General features: G+C 45.1%; 2 protein-coding genes across 5 annotated transcripts in view; both read right to left on the bottom strand.

The window, feature by feature from the left end:
* CLTC (clathrin heavy chain) overlaps positions 1-4,650 on the bottom strand; it is a 34,033-nt gene extending 29,383 nt beyond the window's left edge. The window contains exon 1 of one of the 2 annotated variants that reach the window (XM_087751502.1): positions 4,291-4,650. In XM_087751502.1, coding sequence (XP_087607628.1) covers positions 4,291-4,332 — 42 coding nt within the window. In that variant the 5' untranslated portion in view covers positions 4,333-4,650. The remainder of the gene's footprint in view (positions 1-4,290) is intronic. The other variant, XM_087751503.1, reaches the window with a different exon arrangement.
* Positions 4,651-5,219: 569 nt separating this feature from the next.
* On the bottom strand, positions 5,220-21,389 carry DHX40 (DEAH-box helicase 40). Of its 3 annotated transcripts, XR_015703420.1 has the most exons (18): positions 21,210-21,389; positions 20,793-20,938; positions 20,289-20,408; positions 18,884-19,114; positions 18,614-18,680; positions 17,931-18,062; positions 16,541-16,640; positions 16,003-16,089; positions 15,316-15,498; positions 14,684-14,764; positions 13,823-13,980; positions 11,650-11,764; positions 11,254-11,362; positions 10,845-10,939; positions 10,240-10,309; positions 9,600-9,828; positions 7,482-7,733; positions 5,220-5,488 (listed from the first exon to the last, which is right to left on the bottom strand). XR_015703420.1 is itself a non-coding variant. In XM_009470043.2 (17 exons), the coding sequence occupies exons 1-17, from the start codon at positions 21,346-21,348 to the stop codon at positions 7,594-7,596; spliced, it is 2,202 nt and encodes a 733-aa protein (XP_009468318.2). In that variant the 5' UTR covers positions 21,349-21,389; the 3' UTR covers positions 5,220-7,593. The 3 variants fall into 3 exon arrangements, 2 of the variants coding, with proteins under 2 accessions (XP_009468318.2, XP_087607630.1); XM_009470043.2 differs by having other exon boundaries at positions 5,220-7,733; XM_087751504.1 differs by having other exon boundaries at positions 5,220-7,730.
* Between the last annotated feature and the right edge of the window lie 1,407 nt (positions 21,390-22,796).

Here is a 22,796-nt window from a genome sequence, read left to right as displayed (position 1 = left end):
TATCTTTGGTTAAATCACCACAGTCCCAGCGTGAAGTGCTAAGGAGCAGTGCCACCAAGACAAGCAGGCCTGTCGACTTGAGTACCTGCTGCAAGGGACATGCCACAAGGAATAGCTTATAAACTGCTTAACTAATTTGTTCCTTCCAATTAGTTGGCACACAGACACTCCTCAAGACACTTCGATTCTTCACAGCATTCTTTGTTACAGATTTTCCCTCTGTAAGAATACTCCAAGCCCACTGGCTTTAGGAATTCAGATCCACTAAGAAGCAGGGGGCAAGACCCCCACCAAAACAGCGTGAGGCACAGCAGTTCTGTCTATTTCCTGACTTAAAATACCAACAAAAGACTTAACTGTTTCAAATTAATGCTGTTATAGCAGAGATTCTGTGTCTTAGGATATATTAAACTGTCTTACTGCCAGCACAATACATGGAAGCATTTTAGAGTGAAGTAGTAAATTTGTAAGTTTTATTATGATGCCTTGGCTTCCCAGTTTTATTCAGTTAGCTCTTTGGCATAGCTAGCTCTGATTCTGAGAGCCATTCAAGTACCACCACGCTAGAACAGCATAGCCGCCATTCAGGTTTGCTCTGTCAATGACCAATAGATACAAGAACCCTTTTCCTAGTTTAGAAGAGTAGTTCTGTCTCAGCATCAGGCACACAGCATGAGCTGACAGTCTTCTGTGCTGGCTAGATAAGTCTACAGAATAATTTAAAAATTTTTAAAAATATATTTAGGTTCAGAAGAGTATTTATTAATGCCTTAATTCACACCAGTACAGCTGTGTGCCTCGTCCAAGTTCAATTTTTATGTATTTCGGGGTGGCGTGGCTCAATTAAATGACAATCACAGTTCATCACCTGCTAACTTGTCTCTTTCCTCCTCATTGATCGGGAACATGTAATCTTAGAAAAGCTCTATGCGCCTACTACAGTAAGCAGGTGTGTTTTACTTTCACCCTCGAGTACACAAAGGCACCAGCTTATGGAATCCCTAAAACCTGGCTACAAGCAGCCAGATTTGCAATCATTTGACATACTGAACTCTGACCTCCCACTACATGCCCACTGGACTCCTTCCTCATGGCTACTTAAAAAAAAAATAGCACTATAAGTTTTATAACAAGAGTCCAGCAGTTTTGATAGCACAGGAATCAAGTCTCTCCTTGGAAATTCCCAAGGAAAAAGTTTCTCCGCAGCGTGTTGTTGATGTTCTTTTGTGGCAAGGCAGGCATCTACAATAGACAATACACAGATAACATCCTACATGTTTGCAGCTACTGAGATTTCAGAGGTATGTAATGGGACTCGGACAAACAAGACCTGAAGCCTGACTACACATTTTGGTTTTAGACTTCACTCAGTAAATACCCAGAAAGCTTACTTAGCCCTAGTAAGCTAACTACTTGCCACATCTTACTTGCCCAGGGTACAAAGCTTGCTATAGAGCGTATCAAAGAGACAAGACATACAGAAGCACAACAGTGCAGGGCTTCTGGAGCCTTTAACTCTTCACTCCCATATCACCTAGCCAAGATGCTGACAAGGACAGATAACGCCAGCGTGCCTTGAGTAGTGTGACATGGAGTGCAACTGGGTTGAAGCTGAAGATCAGAACAAGCTTTGTAGAGATAGCAGCTTGACCATTTTCTGACCCGCAGTAGTGGGTCCACAGAGAACTAGTATCATACTGCATGTAGTGCTGATTGCCAGTCCTTCAGATTAATTAAAAGCAACTTTCAATAATAGCCTCACAAGAACTTTCCCATTCATATCTGTCACCTGCCTTTTTATGAATAGGGCTCCAGTTGGGTACCTTGTCTTTCATTAAGCATCAGCTGCAAACTTGAAAGTGTTGCACAACACCTGCATGACAAGTTTCCCAGACGATGTAGGTCAGGCACAGTTCAAGAAATTGTATTATTGAGTCCATGAGGACTCCCTATGAACAGCCTGAAATATGCTAAAGCAGATCGGGTCAGCAAAAATGTAGCAATATCAATGTTTCTGCTCTCAAAGTTTACTCCAACAGTAAGTCAGGAGTTTCAGCATGAAAACAGTACCTCTGAGAATTCAAGTTCCTCTGAATTTTTTCAATGAAATAAAATGAGGAAGTTCAATAGTTACAGCAAACTGAAGCGTTATGGGCAAGAGCCACGTGCGTGTAAGCTCAGAAGGCTGGACGCCCAATCTTACAAAAGACCAGCTCATATACGCAGTTGTAAAAGATACTGGTTAAGTTTGTGGTCTACATTAAATAGGAACAGGGGAAAAAATACAAATAAACAGATAAATCAGTCTTTAGTCAGAACAGTCAGGTTCCACAGTGGTGCTGGCCTGAAACCTATCAGCACTTCTGGAGTGCAGCAGATGAGTTTCCTTATGTAATAGCACTCATGTCATTAGAGACCTGGTAGTGGGTCACATGCAAGGTTTGTATCTGAAATAATGCATCACAGATGCATTTCCACAATACTTTATTAAGAGCTGGGCTACCCAGAAGGATGAGTTTCACCTGAGTATACAGAACCTTCACATACCCAGTTCTAGGCTATGCCACTACCAGGAGAGAACACTTGCTCAGAGCTGAAGCTCTGGCCAACTCATGAGATTCTCCTGTCAGTGCTGCTCGCTACAAAAGAGTCCAGGGCTACGCCTAAGCTATGAATTCTGGCCTGGTTTTAAATTGGTATTGAAGTAAAATTAGCCAGTGCTCAACAGTTAACTAGCTAGATAAAAAAAAAATCATGGCAGCATTTTTTAAATCTGAAAACACCACCACGGACAGTGGTAATTTACATGGCAAAATAAGTATTTTGCAATTGTTCTTTTAACAAGGTGTCTAGAAATTGAGTTCTTTCCACTTGGGTTAGAAAAAAATGTCACTACAGATCATGGAAATCCATCCTTAGGTTAGCGCCCACCACAGTCCCAGTTAACTAAGCACAAAACACATACAGACATCATAGGGAAGCAGGGCAACAGGCAGGTTGCTAGAAGCCAGAAGACCCTGCCTGGGTATAGCAAGGTAACTTTTATTATACGACTTCTCCTCAAAAATACTCCTCAGCAGCAAAGCCAAGCTTGATACCAGCACAGCTACAGCAACTCGGGACGAGAAGCGTGGCTCGTAGTACTTCGCCCTACAGACTTGTCAGATAGGAAGTACACATTGCACAATGGTATTGCTGCTTCCAGACCCCTCCCTGTACTCCAGCTTCACCGAGACATTAAAGGTGCATGCTTATTTGAGAAGGTAACCTTGCATTCCTGCAGTGGAGTAATTTTAGAATTTGTTACTAGCGCCTTTAGAAGGCCAAGTTGAAGAAAGTAAAGGCCATCATTTGGAAATCACCTATTAGCATGTGGTTATGGTTTAATGACAGCCAAATCCAGAATCTGTTAGAGGCCAGCAGACAGAAAGTGGAGACTTGGCACTTCTGTGCCTGCACTGCCACAGCTGTACTGCAGGGAAGCCTGCATTAGCTTTCACATTTCCCTGCAATATGTGGGTCTTCTTCACAGAAGATAGCATTACAAGTCAGAGCATCAATAAAATGATTTAGTATGTCCTTGCAATTGTAAGAAGTCTTAGCCTCATTTAAAGAAATAATATGTATATATAATTAAGCAATAAAGGGAGACAGCTCGGCCACCTTATTTATTTACCCCCTCGCCCCCCCTTGCAGGCCCCGTGCCGAAGCGGGGTTTGCCCCTCGCCCTGCCCGGGAGGAGAGGGGCTCTCTCCTGGGAAGCAGAGAGGAACCACCCGCCCTCTCCCCTCCCACCGCCGCACCGCCCAGCAGGTGCTAGCGTGGGCACGGCGCCAGCCTCGCCTACACCCCCGGGCCCAGACACACTCCGCCGCCCAGAGCGGGGAAGGCAAGGTGGGGAGCGGGCAAGGGCAGGATGCCCGGCCCCGGGGCCCGCGCCTCGGCCCCTCACCACCTCCCCGGCTGCCCCGGAGACGGAGGAGCCCCACAGGGCCGCAGCCCTTCCCCTCACGCCCCGGCCCGCACGGAGGCAGCGGCGGGCGCGCTGGAAGGTGCCCTTCGGGGCGGCAGGGCGGGCAGCCCGCGGCGGGAAGGCGCTGCCGGAGCCAGACGCCGGCAAGGCCTGCGGGAGAGCGGCCAGCCCGCCGCCGGAGGGGCCCGGGACGCCCCGCGGCGCTCAGGGAGGGCCCGCGGCCTCTCGCCCAGGCACCCGTCCCCAGGGCGGCTCCTCCGCCTGAGGGAGCGGCCCGCCCGCCCCAGCGCCCGCTCCCCCGGCCCCTCCGCGCCCACCTGGAGGTGCTCCTGGAAGCGAATCGGCAGGATCTGGGCCATGGCGGCGGCAGCGGGCTGGGGCTCCAGTCCGAGGCCGGACCGGAGTCACACCTCAGCGGGGTGAAGCGGGACCGCAATGGCGGAACGGGCCAGCGAGCGGGGAGAGCCGCGGCGATCCGGAAGCTGCCCCCGCCGGCGGAAGGATACCGCCGCGGAAGGAAGAGGCCTGCCCTCACCTGCCGGGACCGGCCTTAACTGCGCCGGCCGGGCGGAAGGATCCCGGCGGGCGGCGTGACTCACGCGCCGCGGGGCCAATGGGAGCGGCGGAGGGATCCGCCACCGGAAGGGACTATTTCGTGCCGCCTCACTCTGCCCTCCCCGGCCTTTTTTTTTTTTTTTTTTTTTTTTTTGCCACATCATGCGACCGGGGTGCGGCTGCGTCACTTCCGTTCCGCGCTCGTCGCCCCGGCGGGTCACGTGGAGGGGGCAGAGCGGCCGGGCAAGGTGACTCGCCCGGGGCCGGTTGCCGTGGCGACGGGCGGGCCCGGCCCCCCCCCCCGCCGCCTCCCCCGCCGGCACGAAGCCCCGGGCAGGGCCGGGCTCGGTTCCCCCCCTGAGCCCGGCAGCTCCCGGCCCCGCCGCTGAGGGCCCCGCCCGTTCCCCTCGGGTTCTGCCCACCGTTTTCCCCCCCATTTTAGCACCATGCCACGACCACGCGCTGCTGCCCCCCCCGTGAACAGAGGGTGCGTTGTCCCTTGCTCTGCACTAACAAACCCTAATTAAAAAAAGGAAAACAAAGCAGGGAAGGACCATAAGCTGGTGCCAACCATCCTTCCTTCACCAAAATCACGAGCGCCCCCGGAGCCTGCAGCAGCCCCTTGAAACCCCAGGGATGGGCCAAAGGACTCTTCCCGTGTAACGCTGTTAATGAGTGCAGTAACGTAATGGAACTTTAAATTTCCTTCTATGTTTATTAACTTACAGCGTGACCCCAGCCCGCAGAAACAGGTAAAACTTAACTCTTTCTCCCGGACCGCAGCACACAGGGCACTCCAAGCGCGTCACCAAGAGCTGGATGTGCTGGAACGCGCGGGCACCCCGGCAGGCCGAGCCACTGCTTTGCTTCTATCTTTCCTTATTTTGCAATCTCATGGTTATTTCTTCATACCCTTTTTGCTTGGTCTTAAATTCACAATTTCAAAACGTCTGAGCAGCCCTGGAACACAAGGGAAAAAAAAAACTCCCTTCTTGCTACTAAAAAAGTAAAAAATAATAAATAAAATAACAAAGCATTGGGATCTGCCAAGAGACATGTAGCCCCAAGCAAGAGCAGGCGTTCTAGCACCTGATCTCAAACCTAGCGCATAGTGCAGATGTCATTTGACTTGCGAGTGGCTATGACATTGCAAATACAGTATAAATCAAAGCAAACAGCAATAATTTGTGGGCTTTTGCAAAACTCGGGCTATAGGTTTAGTCAAGAAAAAGCACTGGCTTCTCAAAAGCAGAGTCTGAGCAACGGTGTGAAAGAACAAAACCCTTTTCCATCTGAACCCAGGATGAAGGGCCCAGCGAAAGAGGAATCGTAAACATGCCGCTTCCTACAAAGATTGATCACAACCAGTAATTGTTTGTTTCACGCATTCCCGTAGGAACCAGAAAGGCATTCATCTCGCTGCCGTTTCTGCGCTCTGCATGCACAGAGAAGGGGCAGGCGGCAGCAGTTCTCCTGCAGTGAGGAACTCTGCGACTGAAACTTGCAGGGCAGCCGCAGGCATCGCTGCTCGCTCCTGCTATTGCCACTGACAACTACGGTGTTGCTGGAGTTAAGCCTCTTACAGCCTGGCAAGGTGGCACTCAGCCCTGCAGGGCAACGGGCAGAGGACACCGCAGCCTCGCCAGCTCTTCCAGACATGAATCACACCTTCGCGAGGTTTGGCAAGTACGCAGACCCGCCTCAGCTTTTTCATTTTCATAGGTACAATCACAGAAAGAGGGACAATTATCAGACCTACTACCTTCTTTATGAAGAATCATATTATCCCATTCCCCATAAGAATCCCAAGGGTTTTGAAAGCTTATGATCAGCTACAGCCCGTGCAGCGCAGAGGTGGAATGCTTAACATTTTACACCAAGTGCTAAGGCTTACTTACAACATCACTTCAACAGCGTTAGCTAGTTACCTGAAAAGCAACTGAAGGTGACACACAGTGCAAACAACAGAGGCATGAAAAATAACAGTAAGTTCTTCCAGTTTTTTGGAAATTGTCTTATACAAAATGTTACTTACTGAAAGTGGAAAACGGCAAAAAAGACAAGCTCCACACTGGAGCACTGGAACATTTTAGGATTAAGGTGACAGAAGAAGATTACCTCTTTATTGAGAAGGAAACAAACTTTATGATGACAAAGCATCACAGCTCTTTGCTTTTTATATACGTGAATCAAGGAAAAAAGCTAGTATTTCCTTGTGTATTCTTTCTACACATTTGAAACAGTCATTCTTCAGACCAAAATCCATACATTTTAAAAATAACAGTCACCAAATTGAGAAAAACAGCCCACTAGGCAGCAGGCCTGCTGATGGACTGCAGGACATAACCTGGCCGAGTACTGGATTGACTGCTGGGTTGAGTTTTTTTTTTTTTTTTGTCAAATGGAAAACACAGTGCCAAGTCATCCCTGACAAAAATTACGCAGTTAGTAAGAATGTGAAAACATTTACAAAATACTTTGCGTACAAAGAGATCTTCACCCAGAACCATCGCTGTACATGGTACAGCACAATACAGAGTAGGAACAACACTGTCTGCAACACAGAATGCAGGTGGCAAACGTCCTTTTGAATTTAGATCCTGATGGTTCCATCATTAAAAGAGCACTTCCTACACACTTTCCTGAGGAGTGTATGAGCATGAGGATTGGATAGCCACAATCATACAAAGTAAAATGGATAAAAAGTGACAGGTCCACTCCTTTTAAAAAAAGAAACCTTTAAGAAAATTTTATTAATAATGGCACTGAGACCTTTCTAAGTCAACTAAATGCCACAGAATTGGCACCACAGTAAGTATCATGTCTCCATCCACATTTGAGGCTACTAAATTGTTGCCAGTGACATGTAGCAACAAAATTCAGCTTGGTAACTTTTCCTTGCTGGATGCAGCAAAGGAAGATTGTGTTTGTATGCCTCGGCACTCAAACTTACCACAAAGCAGTTTTCCTTCACTCCAGTTAGTCATTTTGCATTATGCAAACATACCCGGAACAACTGCACCAAACCGCCTTTCCTCACAGTGGGAGCAGAGCAGCAGCGAGTACTACCCCATTTCTTTCAATGGGCCACTTAAACCCTGTGCTCTTTGCTGCTTTCTCTCAAGATAGCGAGCTCGGGCATCCAGTATTGACTGATCATCATTCCTTCTCTCCATCTTCTTTGCAGAGTTGTCTGTGACTCCTTCTGGGGGGAGAGGAGAGAGAGAAATATACTATTCTGTGTCAAAAAACTAACCAACCCCGAAAAAACAACCAGCATTACAATTCCTCCTATTTGTAAAATATCCAAAAACCCCCAACAGGATCTCAAATGTTTTTCAAGTCCCAGTCAGTCATTTGAATGATTTCCAGAGAGGACAGACTGTACCACAGTGGGGAGGAAAAAAAAAATAAAAAAATCGTGCCTTAACTCCCATGTCAGTATTTGCAGCTGGGCTCATCTCCTCCCCAAATGTGTATCTTGCTTTTTATTGTAAGACACTATGCATCTTGTGTTCTATGCACCCATTTCTTCTCTAAATTACACATCTCAAATGCAGGTTTAAGCAGGAGAGGGACAGCACTGAGAGCAGGAAAAAAGAGCTTAGAATAAACTCTCTTTATAAATTTCCAGAGGTAGGAGGAAAAGGGAGGACAACATACAGATAAAGGAGTGGGAAAAGTCAATACTCCAGATCAGACACCATTAGAAATGCACATTCTCCTGCTGAGCTGAGACCTTGGGAGTGTTTCTCCCAGAAGGAAAGAAAAGCAGGAAATATTTTCAGTTTAAAATAAAATTTAAAATAATAAGAATGATTTAAAAAAAAACAAACCAAACTCAAAGACTCTGAGAGCCTAAGTATTGTGTGAATGAAGCAGCTACTGCAGCCTGTTCCTAGGGCTCTGGGGCTGGGCACCACATTCTTTGATATGAGGAAGGAGCTTTAATCAGCATTCACTCTTGGAATATTTGTAATTATTCTGTCTTGGAGTCAAATAATAATTCAGCTCATGCTGCAGCCTTTCCTTCCACTGGGCACTAATTCAGCCTTTGTCAGCTATTCAGCCACATCTTTTTATGAAGCTCCCAGAAATACAACATCTGTAAGGTCAATATTAATCTCAAATTAACATACAATTGCCTGGTGAAGTCAAACAGTTAAGGGGGACAAAGAGAACAAACCTCAGCTCCTTGGGCTTCAGATAAATAGATGAGGCTCCTCTGCATTATCCAATAATGCAAATATCCTTTCCAGCAAAATTATAACCAAATCCAATTCATGTTTTCATCGTTTAAAATGGTTGTTTTATACAATAACGCAGGACAAAAAGAGACGCTGGCTGAGCACAACAGTCTACATTTTTTCCATTGTTAAGGAAACTGAAGAGAATCTATATTGCCAGTGCCTGTACTGTATATTAAATTAATGTTTTGGAAGGGTCAGCTCAGGAGTAAAGAGGCCCTTTGAATACTTGGCTGCTTTACGAAACCTGCTGACAGAAGAATTCAAAGAATGTCAAGCAGCCAGATCAGTTAGCAGGCACCAGTTTTAATTAAAACTGACAATTTCTTTAAACATATGGCATTGAATTCATTGTCGGAATGAGACATTCACCAAAATGTGACACTTTTTCCTCTGTGGTTTTTTGTTTGTTGTGGTTTTTTTCCCTTATAGCACTTAGGACTTCTCTCTCTCAGGACAGTATTATTTTGGGTATCTATGGCTAGATACCCTTTGCAAACTTAAATAATGGTCAGACTCAAAATGCTTTTAATCAACTCTGGGTTAAAGTTCTGCTCCTGTCAGCTATAGTAAACCAAAATGGGGAAGCACGGCAAGAACCAGCAGACAAACACCACTACACACACTGCCGAGGCAGGAAAATAAGGATTGCAGAGCTGTAGTAAGACAAGAAAACAACTAGAGCTACACATCAAATGTGTTAAGCACATCCAGATTAACACCTACTAGTCTCAAATGCATTCAGTGACATAATATACACACACATGTCCACACCAACCAAGAAAACTACACACGCCATAGATAGGGACTAGTAACGTGCTTACCATACTGCCTTTTAAGGTCCTCCTTATGTTTCCACTTGGTTATTTCCTCTTCAGTTACTTCTTCCCGTGCCACACTGCTCAGTTCATATGCATCGATTTGATGCAATCTGGGCAACAAGTCTTTGACCCATTCATAGCGAACAGGACACACTGTCCGGACATAGATTTTGGATGTCACTGTGACGTCATGGAAGATGATCCACTCAAGGCGAGTCTCCTGGTTATATAGCTGAAAAAGCAAAAGATTATTTTGGAACTGATAAAAAAGAATTTTTATTTCTAGAGCACTCTCCATTGGAATATCTTCCAATGCTTCAGATGCAAGAATGAGATAAAGCTGACATTACCCTAAATTTTCAGACAGGGAAACTGAGGCATAACGGCTCGCTTAAAATTGCCCAGGAAATCCAAAGAGCCAGAGAGAAAGCCCAGTCTATGTCACACTCGTTTCATAAGCCAAACATTTACCAAATCTGAAGAAGTGAGGCTCTTCCCCACTCTCAAAATAAACACTGCAACTGTGCTTCTCCTGGCCATAAGTTAGCACAAACCAAACAGAAGAGGAAGAGTTTACAGGGACCTGCCTCTTATTCCTTTTATAGATCTTGTGCTACTTTATTAACAGGCTTTGGTAACTTACTGTAGATGAAGGATGGATATAGACTATGCTGCCATGTCCGTCCATTGTGCAGAATGTCCTGGCTGCAGATCTGAAAGGTTTGTGAAAAAATATATATGTATATAATGAAACATACTTTGCTGTGATTAGACAGCAACACTAAACTAAGCAAATCATCATCAGCATAGAGGAAAATACTCAAATATATAAGCAGAGGAAGATGCTTCCAGAATTAAATGGTAAAAAACCAATGAGGAATAAAATATATCTGTCTAATTTACCACAGTAACACTGCAGATATAACAACACAATAATAAACAGGGTTTGGGACTGAAGTCTGACAGCCATGAAAACTGGACATTTCCAAGCCCTTTAGTTTAATATCTGGAACTACTCATCAGCTTGCAAATTCATTTCACAGATGGAAAAACTACTAGTCCAAGGATGTAAGCAACTTTCCCAGGAATGTTATGAGAGTCAAAAGCAGAGTACCCACCAGGCTTCCAGCCCTGGGCTGAAACACCACCTTCAGCTGCAATTGTTGCTTTGCTACTTTTAACAATATACAGCCTTACTATTCTTGTATAATATCTTTTCCATTCAATTCTCCAAACTTTATTACTTACCTCCTAGCTACATTGATAAAGTATCCTGCACATAGACATCTTCTTAGAATTTCAGTTCTGGAGCCTTCAAATGTCTCTTTAGGGAAGTCTGGCAGCTATAGAAAGAAAAAACATGAATGAGGATCTTTCCTAAAGAAAAAGCGGCTGTACCCCCTCCATCCCATGGATTTTAAACTCTGGGTTTCTCACCCTACGGAAAGTATGAGGAAAGGAGGAAAACCCTCCTTCTTGCTTGTTACCACCATCATACCTGTTAGTTACACAAGCTACAGCAAGGATGCGCTAATAAATATTTAAGTGGATTAGTTTCTACTGGAGAAAGGCAGCAGCCATCTGGCAAAGGCTCAGCCGTCCAGTACATGTCTTAAATATAAACTTATATAACTTATACAAAAATGAAATTTTTTACCTGTTTCAGTTTACTGATTATTTCCCGAAGTTGTTTTTCGACACTAAAAGCAGATTTTAAAGCTCTCCAATGGATCCAGTATTTCTGGCACCAAGCTGAAGGAGACTTGCTGAGAACAGAAATACTTGTATTATAAAGAAGCCCTTTGTAAGCTGCAGGCAGAAAGTTGCCTCTATTTTTTGTTGTGGTCGTACAAAGAAGGCAACCTACACAGCCAGATACTTTGTTAGTTTAAATAATAGGTGTCTTGATAGAAATTTCAGATCACAATAAGGAATAAATCTGCAATTAAGCATGAGTACATACATGTGCATATATGCAATATATTTAAAACCTGTCAGCAGCTGGGAGTTATGAGCAATGCAGAACCACTTACTGTAAGGAATCATTTTATACCTTGCTTTGCACTGTTCAAAAATATTTAAGAGGGTTGCAAAGTCATTGCATCCTCCCACTTGTGAGGAAAGTTCCTGGTGTTGAAGTTCTGCCTCCTTTTGCTTCTGAGGATCACCTGAGGAAGTAAGTTATATCTCACTTCAACAAAGTCATTTTTATTTGTGACTCCTACTTAATTTTCTATTAATATCTCTCCGAAGTGTGTTTGACAGTCTTGGCTCTTTATTCATGTTATTTTTAGATTTGTCTCTCCTCCACAGCTGCCTTTACAGTTCTTCCTCCTTCCACTACTGCTGAACGAGAACACATAGATGCTATTAAATCTGTGATTAACCTCATCAGTCAGCACTAGAGATGAAGACTTCTAGTCTCTTCGAAAGAAAGGTTCTACATATTTCTCTCTCGCAATCAATTCAGATGCCGACATGGAAAGATAAAGGAACAGCGACGTTAAACAAACAGTTCACAGGGATCAAGTGAAAGCTTTGCCCTGAGAGAAAAAACAAGACTGTAGAAACTGCCCCGTCATAGCACCGTCTAATCTCTTTAACTCAGCTTTTGTCCTAGTACTCAAGTGCCATAGTAATGGAGGTCTTAAAATAAATAAGAGTCTAGAAAAAATGCGATCTGTGAGTTTAGTGGGAATTCACCTTCACTAAATGCTAGGAATGTGCTAGGCAAAAGCAACATTTTCAAAGTATTCTTTCAAGTTTTAAATACCCAAAGAATTTCTTCCCCAGCACAACCTGTTCCCCTTAGTAGAGAGGGATATGGCTGCAAAGGCCAATGCACTGCATTGCTGCTGTACTGCAGGCGATGTCAGAAGTCTGTGGGTATTAAAAGTAACGCCGATGAAGTAAGAAGGCCTGTTCATATACGTATTGCACGTGAGCAAGTGCCTTCAGGATGGGAGTCTCTGTGTTTGCGTCCTAAGGTACGGGGCTGCTGGAGAGCAACGAACGTGTGTGCATTAGCTAGCTGAACAGATAACAGGGGCATATTGCCAGATGGAGGATGGGAAAGCAAACGCACATTTTTGGGAATGGGAAAGATCCCAGAGCAGAATCCAGGCTATCAGTACTGTCAGCAGTGTCTTTAGCTGTTGCGCTAACGGCCACGGTTAATAGACTACAGAGATAACTGGACAAGAGCCAATGAGTGACTAGAAAGGACAAAGGTCTCCCACAAAGACTGGGGGGGGAAGGGGGGACAGACAGGAGGGGAAACGAGATAGGAGGGAGGATGTGGGAGATTGAGTTTAGCTAGTGTGAAAGGTGCTAGCTTGGAACCACAGCAAAATTACATTTTCCATTTAGAAAAACACTGGAAATGATGGCAGTAACAAGTTGAGCTTCTCACAGTTTGGTTAAACAGTTATCAAACAGAAAAGCCAATCCAGAGGCAACCCCATTCGTTAAAAACAAATTAATCAGTCCCATCAGTCCCTGTTGTCTGTACTTAGACCAACAGCAAAACATCTGCTGTCGTGTGTTTTCTGGTGGGTTTGGGTTTTTTTTTTTCTTTTCCCTCCTGTAACACAGTTTTCCCCCTTATGACCTCTCAGCAATCCACTCACTCACCCATATGTGGCTTTATAGCCCACAGCCTTGGGACAAACTCAACCCAATTCCATGCTATTTTGAAGTCTTTGGAACAGCTGTTGGCCAATTCCTAGTGTGCAACGTGCCCTGACTCCACCACAGAAAGCTGTAAAAGCATACGGGCAAAGTGCCATTGTGTATTTGTCCTAATCTTACCATTCTTCCCTACAGATCTGCTGTGATACACTCTGGGAGACAAGGCATTGCGCTTGAGGACTCTTCCTCACACTGCAACATAAGAGTTATTTAAAGTGTTGGGCCCAACTAAGGAGATTAGCTTGCTCCCTAGCAGGAGTATCCTTATGCTCAAGTAAAGGCTTGTGCTACCATTGTTCAAAATACAGATCAGTTCCCACTTTATAGCCTTGAGATACACCTCTAAGATACTGCGGCCTCACAAACTATTAGCACAGAAAACCACTGAGAGAAAAAAAAAAAAAACCACAGAGGGAAGCTGTAGAAAAGGTCTCCAGGTGAAGCAGTGTGTTCTGCCTAACCATTGTCCAAGGTGTCTTTGTCCAGGCAGAATTCCCGACCCACCCAAGGCTGCTTTGGGATAAGGGGCTTCCTACCTGGACGAATGAAGACATTTTCCACAGACAACATGGCTGCTATGGGAAGCAGCAGATCTTCACAGTCAAGAGAAGCAGCTTTTATGACGGCACAGGTCAGGTTGGGAGGGAGGGGAAACTGCACCAGGAACTCACCCAGTCTTGTCACGTGGCCTCTCCTTATCCCAGGAAAAAGATTCAAATACCAGATTCAACAAAACTATATTTAAACATAAATTGGAACGTGCACGCGCAAATGTCAGCCACGATATACTGATAAAGAGCCCAAAAGAAGCGCTTCCCTCTGGACTGTTCTAACACTGCAGTCTGTCTGTGCCCAGAGAGGTGCTGGAGACATGAAGCAAGTGTCACTAGCAGAAGAATGTTTCACCTCTCTCCAGTTTGCTTATGCCTGCTTCATGGCAGGCAAAGCCAGCTTTTTAAGTGGATCAGATGCTTAAGATTAAGATATATATATTTTTTTTTTTTGCAAGAAGAATTCCTGGAAGCTTAGGATAAGATCTTGCTTCCTGTCTTGAGTTCTTGGATGGGCCTCACAGCTAGTGCCTAAGCAGCTTCGTCGCAACAGTCTGGGATCTGCTGCCAGGAACTACAGCACAGAGTTGAGGTAGTTTGTCTGAGGTCACTCAGGAACTCCAGGACAATGTGGAGAAATTAATTTGTATCTCGGAAGTCCTAAGCCATGCTCTAACCCTCATTTTACAGAGAGTATATTAAAACCCAGTTGTTAACTTCCTGGTCTAATGAGGAAACATATTCTACTGCTGGGGGAAGTCCTTTAGTCCACATGAACAACTCACTAACACCAGTTAAACCATTAGATTTTAAATTTTTGTAGTGACTACACCCTTTATTTTTTACCTGTCAATAGCGTCACACTGGTAAAGTTCCTTGAGAGCTTCTAAAATATGCCTTTCTTCAGGGCGGTCCAAATAGGGAAATCTATAGTCAAAAATGAAGTAAAAAAATCTCACTGTTCAGACTCAGTATAGCTTTGTTAGTTTTCATAGTTATTAAAATACTTTTGTAACCTTCCAATACAGGTTTCTGACCAAAGTGCATGTAAGCATTTTCAGTATACGGGTGTGCTACTACATGTACAGCCTCAAGCTGAAGAATTACAATGACAAATCCCAACATGGCACATGCGAAGATGAACGGTATTTCCTGCACATGTATGATCCGAAAATTAAAGAATTCTACAGAGATAAAGCTTTTGCGATATAAATATCAGTATTTTAAAGGAACACTATTAACTATTTAATTTTGGAGAGAAGGAGCTAGTTTTGGCAGAACCTCAAACTGAACTTTAATGCCAGATTGGATCTTGAGCTCAAGACTGAGGAGAACAGCAGAAAAGCTGATTGTGTCGAAGTGCCACAGTTGGCCAGGGACCTAATCCTGCCTCCTGCCAACAGGCTGTGGGTGCCTGTGCTGCCTTGCTGCTGAGACTCAGGAAGAAAACGATAATCTCTCCCTTCCATGGAGGTTACCTTATGACATCATGCACGGAAAGGCACTTCAAGGTCAGGATCACAGATGTCAGGCTGGTTCTCTTGATCTCTGGGACCGTGTGATCAGGCATGCATTGCTCCCAGAATTCTTTGCTGTATAGCCGATAGCTTTTTCCAGATGATGTCCTGCCAGCTCGGCCAGCTCGTTGCCTTGCTTCACTCCTTCCAAAACAGAAAGGCAGGGGAAAAAAAAAAAAATCCAAACTCCTGATCCCTTCTGCTATTATCCAAAAAAGCACGCTGTAATTATGATAAATAATAGCGGTTTCTATGCTGGTAGATGGAACATCTATTATACTGTGCAGCAACTGAGAAATCCAGCTATACAAGAACCAGCAGAATGAAGAAGCATTTCTGTGCAAGGGAAGATTTTTTTAAGCTTCTCTGAATCAGGCTGTTGTATTCAGCAAACACAAGATGACACGTGAGCCACTGTTCAGACTACAGACAATGCATTGTCAATTCCTTCTTAATGCCTGTAACTTATAGGAAATTATATGTCCTGAACCACTTTCTATTTAGCAGCAAACAAAATGGCTTTAAATTATGGAGCCTCAAAGCCGCTCCCCACCCCCCTTTTGTTTATTTTTAAAAAGATCAACCGATACACAGTATTGTCAGAGCAACTCCCAGAAACACCAAGCAAATGACTTTTTTAAAACTTACTTTGAAATGGGCACCACCTCCAGTATGTCCAAGCCAACTCGGGGGTTATGGTTCAACTGCTTCACAAATCCACTATCTACTACGTATCTGAAAAAGATTCACTCTGTCAGAGACGAAAACAACAGAGGTCTCAGTAGACAGACAGGTAACTGTCACATGCGTACGATCAAAGCAAGAACACGTTTACCCTACAATTGCTGCAAACAGGTAGTTGCGCTTTGCTGGTCAGCTGCAGCCCTGCTACGGTTCAGTCTACAGGATGTTACAGATGATCCCTCCCCACACCCAAGGAGATTATGCCCATTTAACGGAGCTGAGATTTGATTTCAAATTAGGGTCCAACAATATTAGTAATCTGTAAGACTATATAATAGTAGCAAGGGAGTTTTTTTATTCATTACACACACAAAAAAAGGCAACAGGTAATTATTGGGCAGATATGCTAGCAGAAGGAAGTCAGACATGTTTTTCCAAATCTAGTAGAATTTTCTGAATTATTCCCTCTGTTACAGCTTTTATGAAGGACAGGAAACAGTACCTGACTCCTTCAATTGTCAGAGATGTTGCAGCGATGTTTGTGGATACCACACATTTTCTAATGCCCGTGGGAGCTGGCAAAAATATTTTTTTCTGTTGATCTAAAACGACAGGTAGTCAGTCAAACAATCTGTTACGTTAACAATGCTCTGATTTCAAACCACACCTCTAACACTGTGCAAACTTACTCGAATGCTTAGTGAAAGTCATTTGAATGAAATTAGAAAATTAATCACATAACATTCTAAAATACAGATTTGGTATTATTTTAGCATATGCCAGAAATCAGAGAATATCTTCTTTATTGCTTGCAAATTCAAGAAGAATTTCAGATCAAGAAAGGCCAACTCTCCTGGATGTTTCCTAACCCAGAGCTAAGAAAAACAAACAAGATGTCTGGTCTTAATAGAATCTTCATGAAGGATTTGAACGGTTTTAACAATCAGAGCAAGTGAAGGTGAACATGAATAGTTTCAGTTAAACGGCCCATGTTTCCAGCAAATCTTCTTTTAACATGTAACAAAGCAACATATGCAGTTTCCATTAATTCATTTGGCTTTCCAAGGAACAAAAAAGGGAGGTGGAAATTCAACTTTCCCCTGAAATTTTCTCACTTATTGTGAGAGTTATCACTCTCAGCCAGGAATCTAATACCCATCATGGAGTAAGGAAGAAGCTATGCCTTTCTTTTATGCAACTTTTCATTTTGTTCTTTCAAGAAGGTAAAAATTTTGCTTCCTCTCTGCAGATTGTTACAAGAGCTTTCCTCCCAGCAGCACTTCCAGATGGAAACTGCTGTCCTGCTCTTCTGAACACTTATTCAGCCTCTTTGCATTCTACATACTGCACCCACACATTTAAACATCGCACTGGTGTTCATCTGAAAATACAGTGTCTGTGTTCAGGAAAGGTCAAAGGGCCTCTGTTTTTAACTCTTCAAAACTAACTGTGGTATTGCTGCCAAATAAAACAGACTGACTCATTCTGATAACCACTACTTTTCTATATTGTGTAAGACTGTACTACTTTTGTCTTTCCTTACAGGTCTACTCTCATCACCAAAAACCTACTGGCAATATCTTTTCCATATAAAATAAAATGTGAGAACCTAAATAAGACATCTGAACTTTTGGTTACACAATATCCCCTTCCTAAGCTGGAGACCTTGATGCCATGTGAAGCCACTTCAGCCAAGTACAGAGAAGGCTGAAGTTTGATTAGTTTATGAACACCACAAAAACCCCATAACACTACAGTATTGTAACAAATGGGTTAATGAATGCCATTTTTTCCAGTCATGATAGGAATATTTGAGTAGCATACTGTTCATAACAACTCTTGCAGTTACTGTTTATGTGAATCAAGTTCTGTATGACATTATATGCTCTTACCTGTTGACATTGACCCATACAATGGTAAGATAAGCAGGCCTTCAACAGACCGATCATGTACTTCATACCGGTAATCAATAGATTCTGCTTTCTTGAAAAGCAAGTCACAAGCTCTTTCTATCTCAATTTGACCTAAAAAACATAAAAAAGCATTTTACTCATGTAGCTACAACTCTGCCTTCCTAGTTTGCAACATCTTTAAACAAGATTGTTTGGCCAAAAGTCATCAACACCATCACAAGAAGGAAGTAACATTTGTAAGAGTTAGTTTAGGAGGTGACATCCAGTCTTCCACGAGGCTTTTCCTTAAAACATGACTGCACAAGTGCCTGGCCCGTGCAGTGATGCAGGGTTCCTCAGCTAAAGAAATTCTCCCTTCCTGAATGAACAACAAAATAAAACACGTAGACAATGCAAACAGAGTAAATTTGGCACAGGAAGAAAAGAGCAAGTGCAAATTTTTAAGTTAATGTTTTTCTCATCTGATCTCATAGGCATGGATATACCTAAATACACTCTGAAAACTATCACTTCACAGGACTACGTGCGTCAACCTGCAACTTTCTCTTCTCTACTTACTGCTCTGGGACAAACTAGACAGTCGTTGGACGGATGTACTGTTTTGCTGGCAATGTCACGCTTCACTTGGAATAACCACCAGCTGTTGAATGAAAAATTCTCACCTGTCAAGAAAACCAAGATGTCGCCTTCTGGTTCATTTAAGTGGATATCCAATGTCACTTTTACAGCCTGAAACAAACAACAAAAGCCAGTAACAGCTGAAACCTCACCTACTCTTTCTAAAACTCACAGTACTAACTACTTCTTCGCTCTAGCCTGTAGAGGCACTAATAACACAGCAATACCCCAGCTAATTCTTGCGGTCTTTCACAGATGATAATCATACCAAGAACAGAGAACACAACACAGAAACAAAGTAAAACAGTCCAGACCTCCGTAACATACGCAGAGCTGCCTACGTCCCTTGGGCTGAGCAGGTTGCAGAATATCTCCTTGACAGGATAACTTCTTCCTGGAATATGCAGCACTGAACAGTGTCCGAAGAACTCCGAGAGCTTGTCTACCTCCAGGGTGGCTGACATCACCACCACTTTCATGGCCGTCTTCCTGTTTGGTGGCTTCTTCTGTAGAAATAGTTTCTTCAGCAAACCAAATAAAATATCCTAACAGAAAAACAGAAGCAACTTATATTAGTACCCCAGTTTTCTTAGAAATTCCTGACGAACTTGGAAGGGACTGATTTTATCCCACTGATATAGCGAAGACAGAAATTCACATCTTCAGGGCCTAAGCACTCAGAAGAATACATACACTTACCCTGATCGTCTTGTAAGCATTCTAATTGGTTTCTAGAATTTAATTAATTTTTTATCAGCTCTTCTCACAGCCTATAAACAGAATCAGTGTAACTTAAAATCCTTTGGTTTGAATTTTTATACTCTCATGGTCAACTCATTTGCAAGCAGTTACCTCGGACCCATTTTAAAAAGTCATCACCTCTGTCCAGCGTACGTTACCCAACTGAGCGCGCACCCTCCTTTGTTGTACTATTTATTGTTCTGACGAGAAAGTTTATTTTACTCTGCAGTGCTCTGGATTAAAAATCTGCTCCTTTTAGTTAGACACAGGTGACGGAGCAGTAACTTCTTACATCACCCTAGCTCAATTACTTGCAATACCCTCAGATGCTTGAGGGCAAAACTGGGATTCAGAAAGCATTTTCCCTTTTCCACAGCTGGACTGGTAGATTGTTGGCTGGACTGGTAGGTTGTTTGACACACAACACAATCTCTTGAGGACTGAGTGACTCGAGTCTCACTTTGCTTGCCACAGAAGGGTCAGAGTGACATTTGATAGCTTTTGGTACTTAGGTCAGTCTAGATACTTCTGTGATCCCAGAAGCCGTAATCTCTTTGCACAGTCATATACACACCCTAAGAAACATTAGGCCTTAGCCTGAGAGAGACGTGTCAGGGTTTTGTTTGTGTGTGGTTTTTTAAAACTAGGATTCTAGAAAGTTTGTGTTCACTGTGCTCGCTTCAAACTCCTGCAAATTTTGGGAAAGTATCCAATACCCAGCCAAGTTTTAACTGCTTTCAAACGCAACAACAGCTACAATTCCAACAGGATTACAGGCCGCATCTTATTTTCAGATTATGCAGCATGTAATAAACAAAGCAGCAATTCTGTGGTCTTAGGAGAGCAAAAGGATAAAGTGCATCCATGGAAAGTGAGCCAAAATCCTTGGGGATTATGCAGAAGCGAAAGAAAGGTCTAAGTAGCCCTGAGTAAAGGAGAAATAGCGACCCAAAAGGACAGATAAAAGGCAACACTCACAGTGCTGAGGCTCCGCTCATGAGCTTCATCCAAAATGATGACACTGTACTTGCTGAGAAGGGGGTCTGCCAATATTTGCCTCAATAAGCAGCCATCGGTCATATACTTGATGGCGGTATCCTGAAAGGTTTAATTAGACATTCAGCTGTTATCCTGGATTTTTACTTCAAAGTAAAGTAAACGCTTCTACATAGATCACATATTTGTCCAGAACACACACTGAGATTGGATCACAGGTGCTTATGCACCACATCACAGGTGCTTGACAATGTTTTACTGCTAAGGTGTTCAAAAAACTTGACCAAGTGAGTTATATGATACATACAACCGCAGCTTCACCACAGCTGGGACAGATGGCTTCCCAAGGCTCTGAGACCTTCTGCACACAAAGCCCCAGGAGAGGCAACAGGGCTGTGCCATTCCGTGGAGGGACCCACGAGCAAAAAACGGCGCGGCAGCCCTGCCACGCCAGCACCTGCAGGAACACAGCCCTCGGAGCCCTACCTCGGTGCTGCAGTCATCGAAGCGGACCTGGTACCCGACGACGCTCCCCAGCGAACAGCCCATCTCCTCGGCCACCCGCTGCGCCACCGAGATGGTGGCAACGCGCCGGGGCTGGGTGACGCCAACGGCCCCGTCCTTGGCGAGGCCTACGGGAGAGACGGGGAGACCAGACACGCTGAGTTGTGCTGCTCAGAGTCAGTGTATACACAGGTACCTACACGATACAGGTGTGGTCACAGCTTTTTAGTTTAAAAGCTTTAATCAAGCCATCTCTGCGCACCGCACGCGCGGCACAGCCTGAGGCCGCGTCCCGCCGCGGGGACAGGAGGATCATCTGCCTTTATTGTGCTGTTTCCCACGTTTCGGGGCCGAGGCCGCAGAGCGGAGGGGGCTCTCGGGGGTTCCCCCGGCCGTTACCTGCCTCGAAGAGGTACTTGGGCAGCTGCGTGCTTTTGCCGCTGCCCGTCTCGCCGGTGACGATGAGGAAGGGCCGCTCCCTCACGGCCTCCACCAGGGCCCGCCGGTGCCGGCGGATGGGCAGGCCGCCGCCCTCCATGGCGGCCGCGGGGCCCCGAGGGCCGCCCTGTCGGCGGCAACACACACACACCCCTCCCACCCCCCCCGACGTGACCTCACGCGGAAGCGGCGCCGGCGCGCGCGCCGATGACATCACTGTTTACGCACGCCTAAGGGCAGGCGCGGGCCTCTACGCCCCGCCTTCTCCTTAATCCCCGCCCCCTTAGGCCCCGCCCCTCCACGCAGGCCCCCGCCCCCCGACTCCCCCCAGCGCTCTGCGGCAGGCAGCAGCCCCGCCCGCCCCGGTTAGCCAAAACCGTTATTTTTTTCCCCCAAATCTGCTGCAGTTTTTCACAGTAGCGCTTGCTCCTTCCCGAGGGACGCTGCCAGCGCGGGGAAGCCCAGCGGCACCTCTCCCCCGGCCGCCCAGGCCCGGGCCCTGGCGCAGGCCCAGCGCCGCAGCCCCCCCAGGCCTGGCACGGTTCAGCTGCGGCGTAAATCAAAGTGCTGGCGGGTGGCGTGACCAGGGCTTCCCTCCCAACAGGTAAAATAACCCCTCACCATCGGCACGGTGTCAGGAGGAGACACGAGGGGAGGAAAACAGCTCCACAAAATCGAAAGTCTGTGATTTACCGCACCGGGGATGCTGGGATCCGCCGCCCGAGGCCTGGCCCAAGGCCTCAGCTTTCTGGCAACGTCTGTGAATTCCCGTCCGACCTGAAGGTGGCAAGCGATCGACGCTTAGCAGGACACCAGCCTGCAGTCCAGGTTCCCAACTCCTGCCTGACGGCCGCCAATAAATCCCCCTTTCTGCTAAGGCACAGTTTTTGCATTGTGTTTTGTCTGTACGTCATAACGTTTGTTTCCCTTACAAGTCCTGCGTATGTTAATGTTTCACCCTCCGTTAGGCTCTATCAGGACAAGAATCGCACAGTAAATTTGTCATCATGCCAGGACCGAATTTAGGCCACCTACTGACTCCAGTTGTCACCAGTCGCCTCAATTTCTACCTCTGACACAAGGGAAGGAATATTTACCTGCTGGCTCAGGCATCGCGGTGCGGGCTGAGGCGGGAACGCTTGTGACGCACTCTGAGGCTTGGAAAATGTTACATCAGTCCCCAGTGTTGCCAACTTCAGATATGTCTAACCTATAAATATTGGCTTAGTCTGCCTGCAGACTGGCACTGTAAAAGCAGGGCAGATAAGCTGTTTTTCTGCCCTTCCTGACTAACGCAGCCAGAGAGAAGAGAACACTGCAGTAACCGTTTCATTACAGCACCACAACTAGGAGAGATGCCTGGTGTTACGTCTCCGGGTTAATTGCTTTGAGATGTTTGTAACAATCTGGTAAAAAAAAAAAGACAGACAACTCCCTTCTCCAAAGGTACACAAACCGTCCATCAGCCACCGACAAACCACTCGCGCATTGGTCTTTTTTGCAATGTGCAGATTCCTCCTTTGAATAACACTAAGGTGTATAAATCCT

Source organism: Nipponia nippon, unplaced genomic scaffold (assembly GCF_047370975.1).
Source record: "Nipponia nippon isolate SJK-2023a ecotype South Korea unplaced genomic scaffold, ASM4737097v1 scaffold_15, whole genome shotgun sequence".
NCBI lineage: Eukaryota > Metazoa > Chordata > Aves > Pelecaniformes > Threskiornithidae > Nipponia > Nipponia nippon.
The sequence above is the reverse complement of the archived record's forward strand: the minus strand, read 5'-3'. Positions and strand labels throughout refer to the sequence as shown.